The sequence below is a fragment of the Carassius auratus genome, chromosome 9 (assembly GCF_003368295.1).
Source record: "Carassius auratus strain Wakin chromosome 9, ASM336829v1, whole genome shotgun sequence".
NCBI classification, from domain to species: Eukaryota; Metazoa; Chordata; class Actinopteri; order Cypriniformes; family Cyprinidae; genus Carassius; species Carassius auratus.
Genome location: NC_039251.1, coordinates 25,766,717 through 25,789,608, shown reverse-complemented (window position 1 = coordinate 25,789,608; position 22,892 = coordinate 25,766,717). Strand labels below are relative to the sequence as shown.

Sequence of the window (22,892 nt, the reverse complement as noted above, 5' to 3'; positions counted from 1 at the left end):
AGCTCTTTCCCCCAATCTATTTTTATTTATATGCTCTTCTGTTCTATTTCAGCCAGCAATTCAGTCATACTGTCAAGCAGTGCTACTTTGTGATGCCTATGTGATTATTTTTATTCACTGGTGACTCACATTGAAAGCTTCCTTTTGCCTCTTATACGTCTCATAGAAAAGTTGAAGATAAAGCTGAAATCATTCAAATGGAGATGATTAAGTATAACCTGCACAGACCATTTTTAATTTCACTTGAGCCAGATACCCCGTTACATAAGACACTTTAGCTGAAGTCTCTTGGAAATACTATTTTAAGCGTAATTATGTATTACATAATCATATTACTCTAATCAATCCCTTTTGTAATCTGCTATTTGTTCTTCATTTACATTAAAAGACTAAAAATGCTAACCACAAAACAGCAATGACTACTCTTTCTACACAGTTTTTATTTTGAAAAATTTTATTTTAATTGTGCAGCACTTGTAAATCATTGTGAAGAGGTAATGCAAGGCACAAACAGATTTTGAGATATTGTCAAATAGTTGTCAATTACACTGTAATTGCGCAAGATAGTGTAACATGAAGTCATGTACTGTACCGTAAGTCGCTGTCCTTGAGAAGTATAAATGCAGACCTGAAACTGAACTTGAAAAGCATTAGATGCCGTAAATACCAATGAAAAACTTTTTTTCACACACATTTCAGCTGTTAATGAAATCTCAGACTCTCAATACAGTGAAGTTGGTTTCAGAGAAAACATGCAAGAACTCTACAACTATTTAATATCTACCTTTTCTTTGTGTAGTAAAGTATGAAGGCCTGTGGTAGATTTATTTAGCATGAGTGATATGTTTATTTATAATGAATGAATAGCTTCCCTTTCAATACGTTGTCTATATGTGATCTCCAACCTTAAGTTACTGTGAAATTGATTTATAGATAATGTTATGCTTCCTTTAACATAATTTATGCATTCAATATATCCTCAGAGAATATGCACAGAGGCAAAGAACCAGCATCATGGCCAGAAAAAAAAAGAAACAAAATCCTAGTTGAAAGTAGTTTGTAACAAAACCATAACCACCTTCTGTACACAATCAGGTCAATTCTGCTTGTTGCTCTTAGGATGTTGCTCTTTTTTTCTCAGAAAGGCGTTGCTTTGAAATACTCCTCAAGTGGAATGACAGAGACTCCTCCGACCCAGTCCTGCAGACAAACCTGCTGCAAAACCAGCTTCATGAAAAACCAGTCATGTCCAGGGGGCCACTTCTTCATGACAGGATGCCTAAACAAAACACACACCAAAATTGACACATATATTTATTTGAAATATTGCTTACCTGATACTTCCTCAAAAAAGATCAGAGCTGTCATTGGGGTGCTACCTTTTCAAAACATAATGATATGCACTAATAATATGAAGGTTTAAAATACTTATATTTACCTTTATGATTCTAATATGTACCTTTCAGGGAAAAATAAGACATAAATTTCTACCTATTAGTTTTGCACCTTAGGGTATTGTCCCAGAGACAGCTTTCTTTGTTTTTCAGAGATAAAAATCTGCTGTTGGTATATTTGCATAATTCGAATGCAGAGGCAAGGTTCAGACTAGACGGTTTGTTTTTAGCAATAAATTTCAGCTATAAGTATATGCACATTTTAGTTGCATCAGATACAAAACGCAGCATATAAATAGAGAACAGTCTAGACAATAATGATAATATTAAGCAAAAACAGCTAATCATACTTTACCAACAGACACAAACGAACAAAGACCTTATGTTCAACATTAAAAGTATGAAGTGTGTTTAGCTGCGACCACTGAAATAGAAATGTGCGGTGTGCATGATTTATCATTAGCATAAGTACCTGGAGAACATGGCCTCTTCGGCAAAGTCAAGCTCTTCTGGTCCCACCTCCACCATTTTACCAGTCAAAGTGAGTCGAGCACACCTGGGGTCCTCAGGGTCATAAACCTGCTTCCTGTCACGGGGAAATGTAGCCAGAAGACAAAATGCTTTAGATGATCATTATAAAATGATCTCTGTCAAATATATTTTTGTTTTGATATGTAAACATGACTGAAACGTAAAGGCTTCTCGCTCCAGTTATTTCAGAGACATACCTGCAGAAATCTCCTTCTGTCTCAGAAAACGTTAAAGAGGCAAAAGGGAAGCTGCGAAGATCCGTTACAGTGCTGTCCATCGGTGTCACATAAAAATAAGGAACGCCAGTGCTGTTGTCAGCCGGACCGTCGCTTACAGAAAAAATATTTCCAAAAGGAAGTCCTTTAATCTAAAAAGATGTTGGGGAAAGAAAACAACCTAAATTAAAGACATTTCATACATGCCTGTAATAATAATAATAAAATGTACGTACTTGATTAATGATAACGATAATGTCCGAATGTACCGTACTTTATTCCTGGTTCTCAACCTTTGTCCGCAAAAATACTCTCATGACTTATTTACGATTTACTGGATAAGGATTTTTTCCAAAGCATTTTACAGTATATGCAGTATAGCATTTGACATTTTATTTACAGTTTCTAAAATAAAGTATTTTTAGAGTTTGGCATAGCTATAAAAAAATCTACATTTGTTTTATTTTAAAGCCAATGGTTTGAGATTTAATATTTTACATGACTTACATCCCAGGTCTAGAAATCACTATTAAAATTAGGCCTCCTCATATATTATCCAGGTTTTCCAAGAAAACAAGAACCTGTGGCCAGCTTTATAAACATAATTAACAACTAGTTTGACTAACTAGTAGTTAACCAAGTGGTCTTCAATCTTACTTTCAGAATTCAAATTAGACCAATATACTTTTATATGACTAGAAAAAAATGAGATGAGAAACTTTTAGGACTAGTCTAAGCAGTTTTTAGAAACCCGCCACTGGATCTCCAAAGAAAAATAGCAGTTGTTGAAGAGATTAATTCAAATTAATATCTTAATTGATTTTTGTATTGAATTGAATGCCTTTATTGTCCTTGTATTTTACTGCATACAAGGAAGTTAGAAGCACTGCTCCTGACTGGTGTTAGAAACAAAAAACAAACATAAAAGTTAACCACAGACAATTAATATGACTGTACAGAACAAATTTACAAATAAATACAACAAGAGACTGAGTCATGATATTCACATTGAGCAATCTGACTGAAGTGATCATTTCATATTAATATGCACAGTAAGTTTATACAAAAGTACATTTTAAATGGAATGAGTAGCTGTAGTGATTCAGTAACTATTACACATTGATATACAGTGTATATTATTGCACCTTTACTGCAGATAGAGTGTTTCACATTTAGTAACCAAATTGTAATGTTTATTTTACATAATTTAAGTCATCTTCATGTCCTTTTAAAGTCTGCTGAGGCCCCTTTTGTATTGAGAATTTAAAAAAAAAATGTAAAAAAAAAAAGCAGCAAGTAAACTCTGCAATAAGGTAAATAAATCTGAGCATCACCTGCTCCTGTGTGGAGACGGTAGCCAGGTGACCCCAGTCGCTATGATGCGCCATGTATCGCGCTACTCTCGCCGTCTCCTCGTGCGGCGGAGGCGTAGCGACGCTAGACGGTACATTCACCTCTTCCATCCGGTACGAAAACACACGGGACGCGGAGGACACGTCCTCGCTTTTGGATATCTGCTCGGGTTTCTTCTCTGAAGCGTCCCGGTACACAGAGGACGGATAGGCTGGTTTCCAGATCCCGATATTATCGACGAGCACAGCGGGCGCCTCGTCGGAGTGCGCGTCCAGCTCTTCCTCCTCCGCAGCATCACCGGCGACGGCCCACGACACCGCGCTCCGGATCGTGTAACTCTCGCCGACACACCGCAGCGTCGTCAGGACCGAGATGAGATGGAGCAGCAACATAGCGGTCACATTTACTCGCGCTGCGGCCTTTAAAACTGCATGCTTATTTATTTCGCCACCATTAGTATGGTATTACATGATAGTGGAATGAAACTTCGTTGCGTCAGAAACAGTGACACCTGCTGGACCGCCTGAGAAGCGCAGCGCGTGACCGTGTATCCCACTGTAAACTAAACATCGTTTCCACAAAAATACTGGGCTAATTTGATATTTAAATAGTCATGTACATTAAAATGTCCAGTGTACATGAAAAATTACATAAAATCAATATTGATTAGTAATAGCACAATAAATATAGAATAAACTGGATTTTTGTATTGATCGTAATCTGTCAATACCAACAATTACCATGGTAACAAGAATTTTGCAATTTGTCATACCTCATTTGCTATTTTTATGGCGGTATAAATGTGGGAAAATTATTTCATTTGTAATGAAATAAAACAAGTATGGTGGTAATTTGGCATACAATATATTTTTTTTAATGGGTAATATTAAAAATAAAAGAAAAGAAGAAAATTGAATATTAATACAAGTTTTTAATACAATTAATTATATATATATACTCATGCTAATATAACCATTATATCCATAATTTGCTCTTCCAAATTAAGTATTGTTGTGTTATTTTACACACACACACACAATATATATATATATATATATATATATATATATATATATATATATATTTTTTTTTTTTTTTTTTTTTTTTGTGTGTGTGTGTGTGATGGTAACACTAGAATAAAAATAGACATTATTTTTGTATTGACTGTCAACACAAGTCAAAATGAAAAGAAATATCTATAATTTGCTAATTTTCCATTTCAAATATGTTAATTTGTTTTGTTTGTTTTCTAAAATAAAATAAAACAGAACATAATATATTCTGAAAGCTTCTTACATTGTGTATAGTACATCCGATATTGATTTCTACTTTCAAACAACATTTATTTTATTATTATGTTTGTTGTTGTTGTGTTATTGATATGTTATATTCATTATAAATTATAAATCACATGTCCCAGATTTAGTAAGAGTAATTTATTGGTGAAGGAAGTTGAGTTGGTATTTTCAAAAGCAAGCTCCAAGTAATTTGAAATAATCTTACAGTCACATAATTTAACATTTAACACAAATGAACAGAAATCTTCAAATCTAATAGGTATCAGAAAATCAACAGGTGATATAATGTCACAATACATACAAATTCTTGGAGGGAATTCATGCAAATAAATACAAATTTGTCATTGGAAAGGAAATAATCATATTAATAATTTTAACAGGAAAACAATGATACAATGTGTTAAACCTGAGAAACATATCACATATTGCAACTTATTACATGGGAGACCCTTGTTGTTTTTGTGTGTCTGCAGACTTGTGAGTAGGTAAAAGATTAGTACCATCTACTTCTCTTCCTGAGATCTCACTCAGGGTGCTTTTGATTGAGTCTCAACCTGAATGTGTTTCCATCCCCTTCCATCTCTGATCTCCCTTTTCACTCAAATCTGTTGTGCTGCACTGTGGTGCATTTGCAAAATACATTACCAGCAGCTGTTATACAGTGTTGCAAGAGAACATGACTTTAATCTCACAGTATTTACTTCTCCTTTTTGTTTCGTTGGTACCCATCTGATGTGCATACATTCATACTTCACATGGAGAGAACGCAAGCAGCACACGTGAGGTTTTAGAAGACAAACACAATTAGGAAGTTTACTGACTGATGAATGTATAAGTTTCCCTCAATAATATACATAAGCAATAGTGGTTCACTTCTAGAACACACTGCTTTAACATCAACTTCAAAGTCTACTGAAGTTCAAATGAAGCAAACCTCTGATTGCATGGATGCAACTTCTGCTTTCAGATGCTAGACTGAAAATGCCCTCAGATGATCCTCCAACCTCAGCATCCAACTCTATGTGTTTTAGTCCATAGTCTTATCACTCCATGCCAGGGATTTCCTCTTGGCCAGCTCCATCCAGGATGGTTGGGCAGTGTCACGGACAGACTGTAGAGGAGATGACGATGATGGTGATGATGAAGGTTGATCTTCCTGCTGCAATTTATCCTCTCTGTCTGCTGACCTCGTGAGAATAGGAGAGACTGATGCTTCTAGAAATATCAACACCATATATAAGTATATACTTCAATTGTAGCTGTCATGTAAAACTGATATTGTGTATCTCACTTACGCATTGACAAACTTGAGTCGAACCCTGTGCCTGAGAGCTTTGCGATCGGTCTGTGAGGAGCTGTAGATTGAGATGTTGTTTGGGACTCTGCTGTGGACTTTGACTCACCTGTCTATTGAAATCAATAAAGAGGAAATCTGAAATAATTGACAAAGCAAAACACCACAAACAGAACATACTGTACTATATATTATGAGCAAATAATACATGTGTCCCCTCCATAAAGAGTGCTTTATTTTAATTTATAAATGTGTGATTCATAAGGTCTTTAGACCTGTCTGGATTATTAATGTCTTATTTAGTGATTTTTGATTTGCAGACATTTGACTGTATCAAATGATATTAACTATCCCAACTAACTATACTATACTAACTATACTGTTCCAATGTTTGGGGTCATTGATATTTTTTCGGGCAGAAAAATGTACTCTTTTATTAAAGGGATAGTACACCCATAAATGAATATTCTGTCAATAATTACTCACCCTCATGTTGTGCCATGCTGTGTCAGCAGCAACACACACATGCATCATGGTACTGCTGTGAACATGCATCAAAGACTGACATGGAAGAAGAAATTGTTGAAAGTCTTTGTTGTTTTTGTTTTTTTGTGTGCACAAAGTATTCCTGTAACTTCATAAAATTACAGCTGCACACTGATGTCACATGGACTATTTAACCATGTCCTAACTACCTTTCAGGGCCTTGAATGATTCAGTTGCATTGCTGTCTATCCTGGGTCAGAAAGCTCTCGGATTTCATCTAAAATATCTTAATCTGTGCTCTGAAGATGTCTTATGGCTTTGGAATGACATGAGGGTGAGTAATTAATGATGGAATTTTCATTTTTGGGAGAACTACCCCTGTAAGTAAATATGCATTATATTGATGAATGGTTACAGTAAAGACATTAATAATGCAACAAACGTTTTCTATTTTAAATAAATGCCAGTCTTTTGAACTTTCCAATGTGACTGGAATTTGACTAGTGTGAAGCAATCACTCCTTTTTTCTGAGGCTGAGGTAAGTGTCCTTTCTCTGGTTTATATACGAATGAATAGACTGCATGTGTTTGGAGATTTCATAAAAAAAATATTACCTTGGTTGCAGCAATTGTTTGGTTCTCCCAGCGCTGTAAGAGTGAGTTTGTGTTTCCTAACCCTGCTGCCCACACTGGTCTGCCATCTTCAGGCCTGGTCCCTAACCCCTGAGACGCAGACGCCATGTCAGCTTTTCCTGATATTACACTGTCCTCTCCACCCTCATTCTGAGGCTGATCCTTTGAGACAATATTGGCAAACTGTTGGGATATTAACTTTGGGCTTGATGACAGATATGGGTAACCTGGGGGTGCTGTGGGACGCAGTATAGCTTGTGTGGGGGTCTGTGATGATGCTCGCATTGGTGATGACGGCTGGATGGGTGGTGTCTGTGGTGCCAATGCTTGTGATGGCTGTTTTGCTGTGTTTACAGCAGTGGATTGCACATTCAATGTGCATGTAACTGTAGGCTGGGTTGGATTTGTTGTTGAATTAAACATTTGAGTCATGGACTGAAACTGGACTTCTCTGGTACTGTCAATCTGAGTCTGATTTGAATTTGCTGAAGGTTGGTTTGTTGTTGTTCTAGTCTGAGTTTGCATAAGCTGAGAGGCAGATTGTGTGGATTTTCCAGAATGCTGTGCTGATGGCAGCGGTTTTGTTTCTGTAGGTTTCAAAAGAGGTTGTGTAGTCGAAGGCTGGCTTGAAATGTTCTGTGTGATTCTTGGGTTGGCTTGTGAAGTGGATGTTTGGGTTTGTGGTTGTGTTGTAGTGAAGGTCATTGGTCGAGACTGCAAGCTAGGAAACTCAGGCAGCCTGCTGGTAAAGAGCTGTTGGAGACTTCTGGTTTTCTCTCTGGCCATCTCCATCCAGGACACCTCAGAAGCAGTAGAGGTTGGCGGGTTCTCCTGAAAGGATACAGCTGTAGTCTCTTCTGGGGACAACCCTGTACCTTCTTTAGCTGATGAAGGTACAATCTTACTAGATTTGCTGGCTGATGATGAGGGCTGAGGAGGTTCTGAAAATGCAGAATATTTATTTAATCAAAAGCAGTAACTTCTCTGTGAGCTGTTTTATGCATCGCAATACTATTGATAATGGACAGAGGACCATTTTCTTATCACAAAATTTTTCTTGTGCATGCATCTTGTAAGTTGTTGTAGCGCCATTTTTTGTTTAGTATTGTTATTAAAAATAGACAATTAGTGAATTTTAACAGAGCGTTAAGCCTTTATGAAAATGAACCATGGATTTACTACAAATAAAACGAAAATAACATTGATTGCCTTGTTCAGGTGTGTTTATTTAGGGTTGGAGCTAAACTCTGCAGGACAGTGGCCCTCCAGGACCGAAGTTGCCTATCCCTGAAGTACAGGAACTTGCTACTGCTAATATATACACAGATACGGTGCTGTGAGTATTTAAGACCTACTGCTGCTGCACAAATAGCATATATAATAACCTGTAGCAGATCTATACAGGTGGAGCTAGGGAAGGTGTAGGATTTTAGAGGAACTCTGAAAGCTTGCTGCGGACAGCTCTGCTAAATGCTAACCAGCAATTTAAATGTAAAGCAGCAAACCAATCAGCCTGTGCAAAGTCGTTTAACACTGTGAATATCATCAGTTTACATTAAAGGGTTAGTTCACCCAGAAATAAAAATTAGGCTGCATTTTACTCAGAGGGATCCTAGGTGTGTTTGACTTTCTTCTTTCAGACGAATCCATTCAGAGTTATATTAAAAATTGTGTTTGATCTTTTAAGCTCTACCGTTGCAGTCAGCGGGTGTTGCATTGCTTCAGTCAAAAAGACTTTAAATAAAAAGCAACCTTTCATTAAAAAAAGTGTCTCACATGGCTCCATGGGTTGAACAAAGGCCTCCTTTAGTGAACTGATGCATTTTCATAAGAAAAATATCCATATTCAAAACAATCTTTTTTTTTTTTTAATCTAGCTTGTGATCACTGTTGAAAACAGAAGCAGTTCCAGGGGAATTACGTATGAGGTCAGCATTTAATATAACTCCAACTGAATTCATATTAAGGAAAGACATATACACCTAGGATGGCTCAGGGGTGGCACGCAGCCTAATATACATTTTTGGGTGAACTAACCCTTTAAGGACCCATCAGCATCTATTTTAATGACAGATATTGTCATTAATACAAATGGCAATCAAATTGTCAAAAAACATGGTTACTACACTTTTACTATAGTAAATCCATGGTTAATCTTCATACTATAATACCTAAATTCTTTATGATTTTATAATAATCATGTATCACTATTCACAGTACTGCTCTGCTGGTTGGTATTCTTTTTAAATTGAACTAAAATCAACTAATCATTAATAGGCAATAAAGGTAATAAATACTTTACTGGTTTATTTATTTAGTAAAGTCCACTGTTAGTTCAATAAGACAATGCACTGTGTAACTCAACTGGATATCTATAAGTCCAATCTACCGTTTGTTTACTCAGTTGAGTAACCACCATCAGTGTAATTACAGACTGACACAGTTAAACATTTGGACAAATCAGCTTTCTAAATGCTCTGACTCAGACAAGCACAGACTGTTTCCTGGTATGACCTGGATCATGACTCTCATAGGATATGTAGCTGTTCACATTCATCATAATTTCAACTAAATAGGCCAGAGGCTTAATCTTCATGCACCTTGGGAAACCACAAAAAGAAACTCACCAGCCTGTCTGAGGACGCCAGCTCTCTCTTTGTCTCTACAGAAACTCTTAGGTGGCGAACCGGAGGAATGAACCGAGGTTGCGGACGCATCAGTTTGGAGAGGAGTTTCTTTGAGTTTCTCATGGACTTTAGTAGACCCAATGCCAGTGCATTGGTCTTCAGGTTGCACACAGCTGGTTAAATCAGATTGTGAGGCTGGAGGTGAAATCGATGCACTGTGGTGTTTTTCTTTGTCTTCAGATTGAGCTTTGTCCAAGCGAAACTTCAGCGAAAGAGAGGTAGAGCGAAGCTTCACTCCAAATGCATTTGTAGCCTCTCTATCTTTTCCCTCAGTCACATCTTCCATCACATCCTCTAATGCCTCTTCTCCCACCTCCACCTCCTGTACACCTTCTTCAGTAGCCTCTACCCCAATCTCCTGCTTCTCGTTGTTCTGACTCTCCTCCACATCCGGGTCCCGAGGACGGCTCTTTGCTAGATCAGTGAACTTTGTTGGTATCACTGGAGAAGTGTCCGTTTGGTCTTCTTTCTTTGAAATTTGTAAGTTAGCAGACAGGCCTTTTATTGTTTTCTCAACTTGTGAACTTACTTGCCGCTCTATCTTGATATTTAAAGGAGGTTTGGCAGGAGTTGGAGGTTCCTTTCTCAGTCCAGCTTGTCCAACTACTCCAGTGAAGCTTGCAGTCCTTGGCCGCTCTTGACTCTTGTCTGAGGAGACATTAAAGTGGAACGATCCAGACACGGTTCTTTGGCGTTTTATGGATTCTGTTTGAGTGTGATCTTCATGACTAAAAGTTGACACTGTGCTGACTGGCTGAAGGGTCCTGGACTCATGTTTGTCTTCTGTGGAAGGTATATTTCTTCTCAGAGATGATGGTCTCAGATTTACTCCACAAATCACACTGGTTGAAGCATGAGCAGAGGCTAGGTTTTTCTCTATATTTACTGCATTCTGAACATTGTTTTTATCCATCTTGGTTTGAATTAGCACAGCATTAGACTTCTCATCTTTCACAGCACTTAATTCTGGTGTGGTAGTTACATTTGGTCTTACAATTGGGCTTACAGTTGACACAATGTTACTTTGGGTGTTCTTGAGTAGTTTGGTGCTACTGAACATCTCACTCACTTCTCCTTTTCCCTTTAAGTCAATTGGCACCACTGGGATCGGTGGTTTGGCTACTGATGACGCAGCTGGAGTTGTTTCACGTAGGCTATGGTTTGGAGGTGATGTGGACAGGATGTTTCTCTCAATCTCAGGTTCAGCAGAAACTTGTCTACTATCTCCAGAAGTCTGAAGAGACATTAAAGGTGAAACTGGAACTGGACTCTTGATTTGTGAAGTCGTAAGCCTCTCTCCCCGTAAGACCTGTGTGGAATACGAGCGAGCGCGTGGTATCTCTTTTACGAGAGTCTCTTTCTCCATAGTAGTCAGCGGTCGGTCCAGACTGTTCAAACTCTCAGATCGCGCTCTGCTTCCAGCCTACACAGGAAGTGCAATGTACAAATATAGAAAATCTATTAAAAATGAACTGCTGGAATATGAAATATATGAACTAAATATGAACTAAATGGAAACGGACAGAAATTAGGATTTTTGAACTTCTGGTTTCCATTGTCCTCAAGTCAAAGGATTTTGGCTAAATGCCTGAAATAAGTTCTATGGTTAACACAAGCTCATGATATTTCCACATTTTATTCTATAACATAAAATACATCAGTAATACCCCACTTAATGATTTAGCATTTTTCTTGATAGGAGATGTGACCGGAGGCAATTGGGAGAGAGAGTGACGAGATTGTTTAAGGTCCACGAGTCGGATTGAAACTCAGGACACTCAAAGAGCAGCTGTGTCATATTTCGATGTGCTGCCCACCAGGCTATCGGTGCAGACACACTTGATTTTTAAAAGCATTTAAAAAAAGATAAGGCTGTTAACAAGTGGCTAAATGAGACTACAGAGGTTGTTGAGAACTCTAAACATCGTCACGCCAATCTACTAACTAGTCCACTTTCACAGCCCCGCTGTGTTCCCTTTTCTTACTACGCTAATTCAAGCTTTCCAACTTGTAGATTTAAAATAAAGTTGTGCACTGTGTAGTATGTTTACAGCCTAATTTTAGCGTTTTACTTCTGCCGATTGTATTTCGATTTTAAAATTTATAAAAGGTTGATGCTTTTTTGATAACCAAACTTGTAAGAATCGCAAACGTTTGTTGGTCACAGAGCTTACTTCCTACAATATTTCAAATGCCAGTGGAAAAATCTGGCTTTTTGTCGAGAGAACCTGGGTGATGCTAATGGATAATACGTTTAGAAGGGTCCATTAAAAAGGCTCACCGAAGTGGTCACCCTCCTGTTCTTGGCACTGGCTCTTTGGTTCTTAGGTTTGAGGGACATACGGTGACGGGCAGCAGAGTTGTCCAGGAGGGAAGTGAATTGTGGAGGAGTGCTGAAGTCCACCGAGCCAGGGGCAAGTGGGGAAAGGGTTGCAGGTGCTGGGCTGACCGGCCGAGGAGAAATCAGCTGTGAAGAGGTCTGGAAGGGAAGGAAAAGGGACATTAGACAATATTTAGGACCAAAGAAACAACATTCAAATTTAAGCCATAAATCAAATATATGAATGACAGGTATAATGTCAACACGTCAGTGAAATGGCAGCAGGCTACCTGTTCTTCCTCCTTACTTCGTGTTTCAGCTAAGATCAAGGTGCTATGGTTTTTGGGAGGGATAGAAAACTGCAAACATCATGACATAAAAGTTAACATTGGATTTAAGCTGTGGTAGTAGCAGCAGAAGACACACAATGAGCAATACAAACTCGTGCAGATGTTTGATTAATGTTCAAAGATGCATTTAACACCAACACATTCATGTATTAGTGACAAAACATTAAAATACACTGTCACAACAAAGAAACTGGAATGCTGCTGTGTTATAGTTGAAGCACCTTGTTCGATATGCTCATGTTTAGTCCTTCTCCAAGGGATACTTCATAGGAGCTATGAGAAAGGCTGTCATCTTCTGAACTTCCACCCAAGTCTTCACGCCGTTTAGGGGGCAACAGAAGTGGGGGAGGACCTAAATGCAGTTTTTGCTGCTGGAGCTTTATCTGATCAAACAAAATAAATCATCTTAAAATCTATATGAAACATTGCAGTCCGTCACACTGATGAGTGTTTATAATAAGAGTGTTTAGTGTGTTGTGTGTGGTCCGTCTTACTCACCTGCAGAGCTCGGATTTTGCCATGAATGTTCTCTTGAGACAGAACTCTTAGTGGTTCAGGGTCTGAATGACTGTGCTGTGCATGAAAAATGCTGTCATGTGACAATGCCCGGGATCCCAGCATGCCTTCGGAGCAACTTTCAAGAAAAGATGCATGTTATCCCATGCGAAAAAAGAGCATTTGTTATGGAAATATGATATAGTTTAAATGTATATCTGAGAGTGCTTTTCTACCCACTTATTAGAACTTTTTTTTATATGCATTTCATTGCAATGTTGAAGTTGCAATTTAGTACATTTCAAATATATTCAATTTGAATCAAGTAATTGAGTCAAGTAATTTCTGCTTTAGTTTGTCATTAAAAACAAGTCTTTGACAAAATACTATTACTAAAACTGATGTAAAATATACCTTAAAGCAAAACTTCTACCTTTACATTATTACTTCAAGTGAGCTTTAGTGTGTTAAGAAACATGAAAGTTTTGATCTTTTTAAATACACTAAGTGGCATTTATTTCATTAATATTATCAACAAGTTTTAAGATTTGAAGTAAAATTAAAAATTAAATTAAATTAAATGTATGCATTTAGCAGACGCTTTTATCCAAAGCGACTTACAGTGCATTCAGGCTATCAATTTTTTACCTATCATGTGTTCCTGGGGAATCGAACCCCCAACCTTGCGCTATGCTCTACAGGATCACTACACTCAATGCAACAACTTACGTTTCATTTTCACAAGGGATCATCAAAACATGTATAGCTTTAACGTGCTTCAAAGTTTTACTTCATGATCAAACGTTGTCCATTTTTATTTTGTCGCTGCTAACATTGGTGAGTTTAGCTTTTCTTAAATCACACCATGCCGACACTGTGGACACTTACTCTGAGTCTTCCACACGGCGTGTGATGTCACTTTCAGACTGACTCGGCTTCATGCCGCTATCATCCTGTTTCCTCCTTATCTTCCCAAGCAGGCGTGACTTAGACTTTAACCTGGACTTCTTCCTTCCTAAACATCAAACATATCAATGCTCTTAGAAAAGTATGTCATATACTGTAAAAAACTGAGACTGGATTAACTGATGAAAGCATTGAGCTTTACTGAAAGATTTCTGACCTGTTAAGTCATCACCGCCTTCTCCCTCTGGGTCTCCTGAAGCCTCCAGAACATTCATCTTCAGCGGTACAGCTGTTAATGAGGACAGTTACACAGAAATCAGATGAAGCGTGGTGTGAAAAACGTCAGTGGAATTATCAAAGGGAATGTTCGTCTAATGTAGTAGAACAATAACAATGATAGTTTACTAACTATTAAATGTTAATTGTTGTTCTTAAATTCACAATAGAGTAAAATTGTTGTTCTACAAAGGACAGCAGCAAAAGAGTAATTTATTGACATGCAAAATACTAGAGGAAAGTCATATCTCTGGTGTGGCAACGTGGCTAAATTCTAAATGTGATAACAGAAGGCTCTCTCAACCTAACAGAGACCAAAGGTTTATCTACAGTCATATTTTCCATGTGATTTTCCATTACTGAAAATTATGGATGTTATGTTAGAGAATACAATACTGTTCAAAATTTGAGTAAGTTAATATTTTTTGATACAATTAATATATATATAATTACTTTAATTTAGAAAGGATGCATGAACTTGAATGGCAGTAAAAGACATTAAAAAATATTTAAAATAAACACTGTTCATTTGAACTTTCTATTAATTAAAGAACGCTGAAAAAAAAAAAGGCTGGAGTAATGCTGCTGAGAATTAGACTTTGGAATAAAAACGTTTATTATATTAAATTAGAAAATAGTTACTTGAAAACTGTTTTTACTGTATTTTAGTTTTGAATGATAGTGTATATAAGTGATTTTGTTATTTTCCTTGAATGATATATGTTATGTGCTGCTGTGTTAAATCAGGAGTCAGTAACCACAGGCATGTGTGATACCACTGGCATACAAGCTAGAAGCTAGAACAATCTACAAGCTAGATTGTTATTTATTTTGTACTCTTTCCTCATTGTCAATCAGAGTGGTTTAGAACCAGTTATCTTGCTTACATTGACATTAAGTGAAATATGTGAGACTGTGTCCTTGATTTGGACAATGTGCTTCACACTTATTTCAACCTATGGGCATCACTATCCTTTATTATTATAACAACAAACCTTTCTTATCACTGACCATGCCTTGATAATGCAGATATCCAATAAATAATAATAAAAAACATGCAAAGTCCACCCAGTCCATCCCTTTTTTTTTTTTTTACATTTGCCGATCTGTGTTGACTTTCCTAATTTACAAAACAAAAACAACAACAAAAACTCCACGTTTCTTAATTGTTAAAATTAATAAATAATATATGTCTCCATGTCTGAGAACACAAGATTGAACTCTTATGTAGTTGAGGGATTCGCTTAAAAACCTTTGGGTTTTAAAATTTAAAACAGCGATATTTTGTAATATTGCGGAATATTTTGCGCAATAAAAATATTTTCTTTTAAAAAACAAACATTTTATTGACCCCATATTTTAAACATGAATAATAATGATTGACTTTGATAACTTACTGATCACTTATATATAAATAATGAAATTGCTATGAATGATGCTTTATTATCGTTACCCTGAACAACAAAACATATGTACTTCAAACAATATTAAACAAGATAAATTACATCCTTACTCTGTCAGAAGAAATCCTTCTGTTTCTTCTTTCCTGTGTGATTTAGCTTCTCTTCTTCCTTTTAAAAGACAAACACAATGTCCTTACATCCTATGAACCATAGCAGCTCTGTCTCAATCACACACATGCAGAGAGATAGACACCGAAAGACAGACCGGAGAAAGCAAAATCAAGAGAGGAACTACTGAATAAAAGAAAGCAAGGAAGAGGAAAAGGAAAAGCAGGCTCTGACAAAGATACGCATTGATGGATTTGATATTTGGCAGTAAGGAGTTGGACAAACACTGACTGGCAACTCATGCTTTCCCTGTATGCCTAAGCTTCTTACTAAACACTAAAGCATCTACACACCACCCAGCACTCTATCAACAAGAGCACGTGTGTGTGTGTGTGTGTGTGTGTGTGTGTTGATAGCAAGAGCATAAGGAAGCTATTTGATCAAAATAAACGTGGATCGAGCATCACATCTGATTTATATTCCTCTTGTGTTTGTAAATGATTTGTTAAAGAGAGAGTTGAAAATATCACGGTTAACCGAACAACTATGGTTTGTGTCATGCATTTGCATCCACACGTCAGAGTAGGTCAGTTTTTGTATGCAAATCATTTAAACACCGTCATGCTCCACTCAAAGATCACTTTACCTGGGTGAAAAGGCCATCTTCTGTGTTTGTGTACTGTATATATGCTACCATTCAAAACTCTGAGCTCAGTATGATATTTAGAAAGAAATTATTACTTTTGTATATTTTTGGAGATGGGGACCCACTCATTGTCTTTTTTTCATGTGATTTGATTGTGGTTTGAATTTCTTTCGTGTGGATACCTATGTATGCAAATACTTTCTTTTTGTAAGGATTTGTTTGTGGAAATATGTGCGTAAACTTTATATATGGTTAAATTCTTTTGTTTCTCAACTTTAATGATCCATCATGTATTCTACACAGACTTGACATACTCTGTATTACATTATAATTAAACATTGATTTTTTTTCTCTTTTTTGTTGTATGCATTTTAAATTTAGCTTGTTTAATTTTCTTTTTCATTTATTTTTAATATTTTTATTCTGCAAAGGCAGAAATTAAATAAATCAAAAGTGACAGTAAATACATTTTTAATGTTACAAAAGCGGTTTTATTTCAAATAGACACTGTTCTTTTGAACTTTCTATTCAACGTTGATGATAATAATAATAATAATAATAATAAATGTTTTTGAGCCCCAAATCATCACATTAGAAAGGTTTCTGAAGGATCACGTCACACTGAAGACTGGAGCAATGATGCTGAAAATTATATATGTTTTATTTTAAAATTGTAATAATATTTTACAATACTGCTGTTTTTACTGCTGTTATGCAACCTTGGGTGACCTTTTTCCAAAAAAATGGAGAGAAAAAAGAAGAATATTATATATATATATATATATATATATATATATATATATATATATATATATATATATATATATATATATTTGAATAGCAGTGCACAATGTAACAAATGTTACAAAGATGGGGCAAAATATTAAATTAGTATTAGCCATATTACCAAGTGACAGACGAAGATGAATTTGACATCAACAATAACATATGAAAGTATAATAAGCTGTCTTAACTACATTAGATTAGGTATTTTATTAATATTTCACCATATCATGGAAGACTAGTAACCACGTGTTAAACCACACCTGAACCAGACTAATGATCTACTTCTCCGTATTGTGTGTACGAAATAAAATAAATAAATAAAATGAGCAGATACTGCTCTCTGTGATGCAAAGATTATAAGCACATTTATATTCATACGCTTAGGTGAGACGGTGGAGCTGAACAGATGATGTGCTTCCTTTCCTTCTGTGCAGACAAGGACAGGAGCTTTCAACTCCCTCCTGTGTTACTATAAGTAACTGTGAAAGTAGGCTACAGCCTATTTGAACTGTTTTAAAGGTGAGATAAAGAAATGACAGACAAGGCTCTCAAAAGAAAGTATTGGGTCCATTGTACACATACATCTAGACATGTACATCTCCTTCACTGACTTTTTAACCCTAAAAATGCCCCTCTCTCATTAAACTACCCATTATCTCTGAGGATTAAACATTTTGTATTTGGCACTCCACAAAGCACAGAGCAGCTTTGCCCCAGATACAGGCATAAATCTGTGTCAGGATCCAGAGTTGGCCACAAATCCCTCTCCTTTCCTCCTACTGGACAAAAGACATCTGGGTGACTTTCAGTATAATCCATCTGTCAATTTACATTTTCATATTCAGACATGCATATTGAAGGGAAGCAAAAGTATTCTGCACATATGCCTCTTTCAATGGATGGGATGTTTTACTACTGAGGACACTTTCCTCCGATTATTGCTGGATATTGCATGCTGAATTGTTTCAGATATTTATGGCCTGCTTGCATGCATTCGTGCCATAATCTGATTTGATTTATATATTTTCCTTTTCGTTTCCGCCTAATCTGGTGGTCTGTGGCAAAAATGTTTTATACTTATAAGTATTGTGCATACAGTATTTTATCATAGTTGAAGCACACTGCATACAGCTTTCAACTATACTGTTTTATTTCTGAATAATATTCTGAATTGCTTTTATTTTACTTTTTGATTTTGATTAATGTTTTAGTAACTTATTTGTCTTTTTATTTATATGTCTACATGTTTTTTTTCTCAACTATGTCTACATAGTTTTTATATAAAATGTATTTCAGTTTTATTTTTAGTTATTTTAGTACATCAAGTTAAAGTAAATTAAAAATGTTTAATTAACAACTAGCTGTATAAATAAAACAAGTGTTTTAGTTTAAGTTTTCCAGCTAGTTTATTCCAAATGTTTAGTTTACATGTTCAGCACTACAATTAAAATCAATAACTGTTGGGTAACAAGTGAACACAATCAAACCACACTAAGGTACATTCAAACAAGATTCAACTATTAAATGGAGGGAGATTTTAGGGATTATTATTTTATTTATTTTTTCATAAATGATCAGGACAATTCGTCATTTGTTTCAAATCAGTAGCCTTTTTTTTTTTCTTTTTACAGTTTATTAATTACACAGTAGCATGAGGCTCCAGGTCTCCCTTAAAAACTTTAATCAACTTTCTAACTATGAATTGACCATAGGATTTACACATGTAGCATCAGCTCAAATCATATCATCATGGTGAATCGTACAAAATCATCTCTAAAGAAAATTGGTTAAATATTTCACTTCAAAATCATATGAAAATACATTTTTGCACCGTTAGGACTATTGGATCATGGTGACATTGTTTTAAGGAAATTAAGTACAACCTTACCCAATAAAAAATAACTACAATTCTCAAAATGTATAAAAAATGCAACGTAAAATTGTTTAAAAACAAGCAAACATCTTAACATGTCCTTGATATTTTTCATAAGATTCACCCTCATGACCATCATAACTCTAGTCCCTTGAGAGATGGATTGTGTTATTTAGAGACAAGGCTGTGTATTTTTCATGAACTGAGATGAGGAGCACATATCGAGATTAAGGGCGATTATAGATTTAATCTCGTCCTGCAGGGAATTCATGCGTGTTTCATCGCAACTAATGGTTTCTAATATGACAGGCAGAAGAAGCAAGAACTCATACATACATGTCCAAGCAAACAAATACAGCACCAGCACGGACTGCTTAGTTATTAAAAATAATCAGTCCTAACCAGTAACCAGTCCTAACCAATAACCAGTCCTTTCACAAACATCAAGCCTTTTACAGTAGGCTATGACTGTCCCAAATCAAGTGGCCCATAAAGATATTCAGAAACGCATGGAATTATATGGGTTATGGTTTGTACAGTCTGCACGTGTCACAATTCTCTCATATTTATGAGTTTCAATTTCAAAAACAAAAACACAAACTTACCGTAACCACTATAACACTATCTTAAAAATTAACACGATAATTGACACATGACTGTCCTAAAACTTAATATAAATATAATGTAGTCGCGTATACTCACATAGTACTGATGCAAATCACAGAGAAAAAGCAGGTGAGGTGATCTCTGGCATCCACTTGCTCTTTAACCGAGCCGGTGGAGCGATTCTTCACGTTATGCTGTAACTATCACAGATCAATCCCTTTTACACGACGACTGGAAGTTCTCCCAGTGACCACAGGATGGCGCTGCTGCTGCACGCGATATATTTACAAACCGTTTTTATTAAGGGCACTTACTAGTGAAGAACATTTTACAGACTACTACCTTATTTACAAATGCGATTCGGTTTTTTTTTATGATTACAAAAGCGAACATATAATAAATACATATCAATCACCCCATTATATACTCGTGCATAAATTGTTTAAAAACAACAATAGAAGTATTACTATAGTTGACATTACTATAATAATAATAATTCATATCAGAGCATATAAATCACTCCTTCCACTTCATTTAACATCTGTAAATGGGATCAGAAGGCACATTTCCAGTCGTCCAGGTTGGTATGTGAGGATTGCATTAGAAATTATAGATATCCCCATAGATATGCCAGACAGTGGAGAAGCTTTTCAGTCAAGATTATGTCTTCTTAGTGTGTTTTGTATGAAAAATGTCCACAGTAGTCTCATGACACTCTCTCAGATCATAATCACAGTATCCTACAGAGAAGCGACCCTTAAAAAAAAAAAAGGTGAAAAAAGTAAAAAAAATAAATAAAAAAAAGTATTTTATATACATCCCTTATGCAAACATGCCAACAACATGTTATTTTTTTTATATTTCACAAGTTTATGTTTCACTTAGGTGGTACCTTTGGTTTTTTTAAATAATCAAGTCCCCTGCCGATCTAATCCAACCGTTATTAAACCTGAGAAAACAAAATGAATATATAGAACATAAAGAGCACAGGCACATTTTCCTCCAGTGTGTTTTCTGTAACATACAGCAAATGAGAATGATTTGAGATGTACCTGATCTCCCTGTCATGAATAGTAGATGAGTACTGGACGTTTTGACTCTGCAGCAACTGCTTTATTTCCACAAGGGCACTCGTTTGCTGAGCAGAGCTGTCCTGGAAAACCACAGGGTTAAGGTCGACTTTAATGGAAGCCTCCGATGAACAAAATGCCAAACGTTGTACATTCTGTGTTTTAGTGAGTGCAAATATAAAACGATTTGTAGACGCTGGAGAACCTTACCTCGACTTATGAGGTCAGAAGGTGAATCGTCTTTACTTTACACTGGCATTTCAGCAGCATTTCACCGAAACGAAGTAAGTTATACAACTACAAAGGAGAACATTTGTAATTTATTATTCTGAGATATATTTCTGCACTTATCATTCATTCTGTAATATAGTCTGTTGTGCTGTACTGTATACTCCGGAGCATCACTGTAGTCTGTACCTGATGTCGTACATAAGGGTCCTCCACCCAGACTTCAGTCAGTCCGTCTCTGATGTAGGGCTTGAAGCGGGATTCATAGCTGAAACCAGTGGAGCTGTCTGCTATCTCTATCTGCTCATGGTATTTACCCTCTGACAGACGAGACAACAATGACAAAACTGAGCCGATGTGAAGAGCAAAGGTGCTTTAAGCCAGGGGTCTTCATTCCCTACATATATTTTCATGCATATTTACCTAATTTATATTAGTGCTGTTGAATCGTGAATCGCTGTTCCAAAATATTAGTTTTGATTACATAATATATGTGTGTGTAATGTGATTATAGAATATTTATATATAAATACACACGTTTGTATATATATTTGGAAAATACATCATGTTTTCATTTTAAATATATTTATATATAATATCAATTATATGCATATAAATGTATACATGTAAATATTTTCTAAATGTATACTGTATGTGTATTTATATACATAATAAATTTACACAGTACACACACACATATTATGTAAACAAAAACTTTTATTTTAGATGGGATTAATTCGCGATTAATCATTTGACAGCAATATATATATATATATATATATATATATATATATATATATATATATATATATATATATAAACTGAAATGTGATTGTTTTAGAAAAATAAATAATTTTATAATAAAATGTACCAATCTATTTATTCTTTTATTTATACCCTGTAGGTTCCCGGGGCCCCTAGTTTAAAACACTTTATTGATTAACCAACCTTCTTTCAGTTTGTTGACATGGTCTTTGTTCTGTTCTGCTCGGTCCATGTAACCCTTGATCATCTCTTTGTAGTGGACCTTCTTCGAATCATCTTTTACAGCTAGAAAAACAGTAAACCATATTAAGACTACAATCTTACGCCATCAGCAATATAATATAGCATTTCCAAACTCATGGCATACCCTTCAGTACATGCACCAGGAGCTGGATCCCCTCCTGGTAGCACACCAGAGCCTCCTGAAAGCGCGAGCTGTGGTCCAGCTCCACGGCTCTCTATGACAGAAACAGCCGAGCTCTCCATGCCTGGGAGGAAATCCTGAGCCATAGAGGCTTTCTGAAGCAGAAGCAGCAGACTACAACCAGGCTGACAGTTACATGTGCTCTGTGTGATTGTGTAGTAGCAGAAAACAGTTCTGCACTTGTTAAAGCTCTTTCCAAACTATGGGGGAACTGTTTTGAGAATCACTCCACTGTCAACACCATCCTTCCAGGAAATAAACATTAAAACACTCGACTTTGGAGGGCTTTCGTAATCCAAAGTACAATTTAAATCAATTAAAGCATATTTACATATTTAAAATTAACCATATGGTGGCGTGTCAATTTTCTTCGAAGGTGAATACAACTTCTGGAGCGAAAAAAACCCGTTTTAAACCAGAAGATGTTGTGTGTTTTTGTTCTTCCGGTGGGAACTAAAGTGTGAAGACATCGGTTTCCATTATTGTGAAGGACCAGTTCTCGCTTCCGCTAGACAATAAAAGTCCGTAAATTAAAAGTCAATAAAATGTTTTATGTTATGTATTATAACAATGCATCATTCAGTAATTTATTGTCTAGATATAGATACTATATTATATATTAAAATTCTATTTTAAATGCATATAGGCCTGCTTAAATTTATTTAAATTTATTTATTTTTGCTACATTAGTGAGCTTTTATGTAAATAACAATAGTAATTAAGAAAAAAATATGCTGTGCTTAAAT

The 22,892-nt window shown here is 35.9% G+C and overlaps 2 protein-coding genes and 1 pseudogene across 2 annotated transcripts; all 3 read right to left on the bottom strand.

The window, feature by feature from the left end:
* Nucleotides 1-436: 436 nt before the first annotated feature.
* LOC113108894 (protein CREG2) lies at nt 437-4,035 on the bottom strand. Its single transcript, XM_026272302.1, has 4 exons — nt 3,475-4,035; nt 2,123-2,292; nt 1,867-1,980; nt 437-1,279 (listed from the first exon to the last, which is right to left on the bottom strand). Exons 1-4 carry the CDS (start codon nt 3,883-3,885, stop codon nt 1,138-1,140), a joined length of 837 nt encoding a protein of 278 aa, XP_026128087.1. The 5' UTR covers nt 3,886-4,035; the 3' UTR covers nt 437-1,137.
* Nucleotides 4,036-4,936: 901 nt separating this feature from the next.
* Nucleotides 4,937-12,760, bottom strand: LOC113108892 (flocculation protein FLO11-like). Its single transcript, XM_026272301.1, has 5 exons — nt 12,172-12,760; nt 9,831-11,313; nt 7,186-8,144; nt 6,087-6,198; nt 4,937-6,006 (listed from the first exon to the last, which is right to left on the bottom strand). The coding sequence occupies exons 1-5, from the start codon at nt 12,391-12,393 to the stop codon at nt 5,819-5,821; spliced, it is 2,964 nt and encodes a 987-aa protein (XP_026128086.1). The 5' UTR covers nt 12,394-12,760; the 3' UTR covers nt 4,937-5,818.
* A 6,095-nt stretch (nt 12,761-18,855) lies between these two features.
* LOC113108893 (MIT domain-containing protein 1-like) lies at nt 18,856-22,643 on the bottom strand (annotated as a pseudogene).
* Nucleotides 22,644-22,892: the final 249 nt, after the last annotated feature.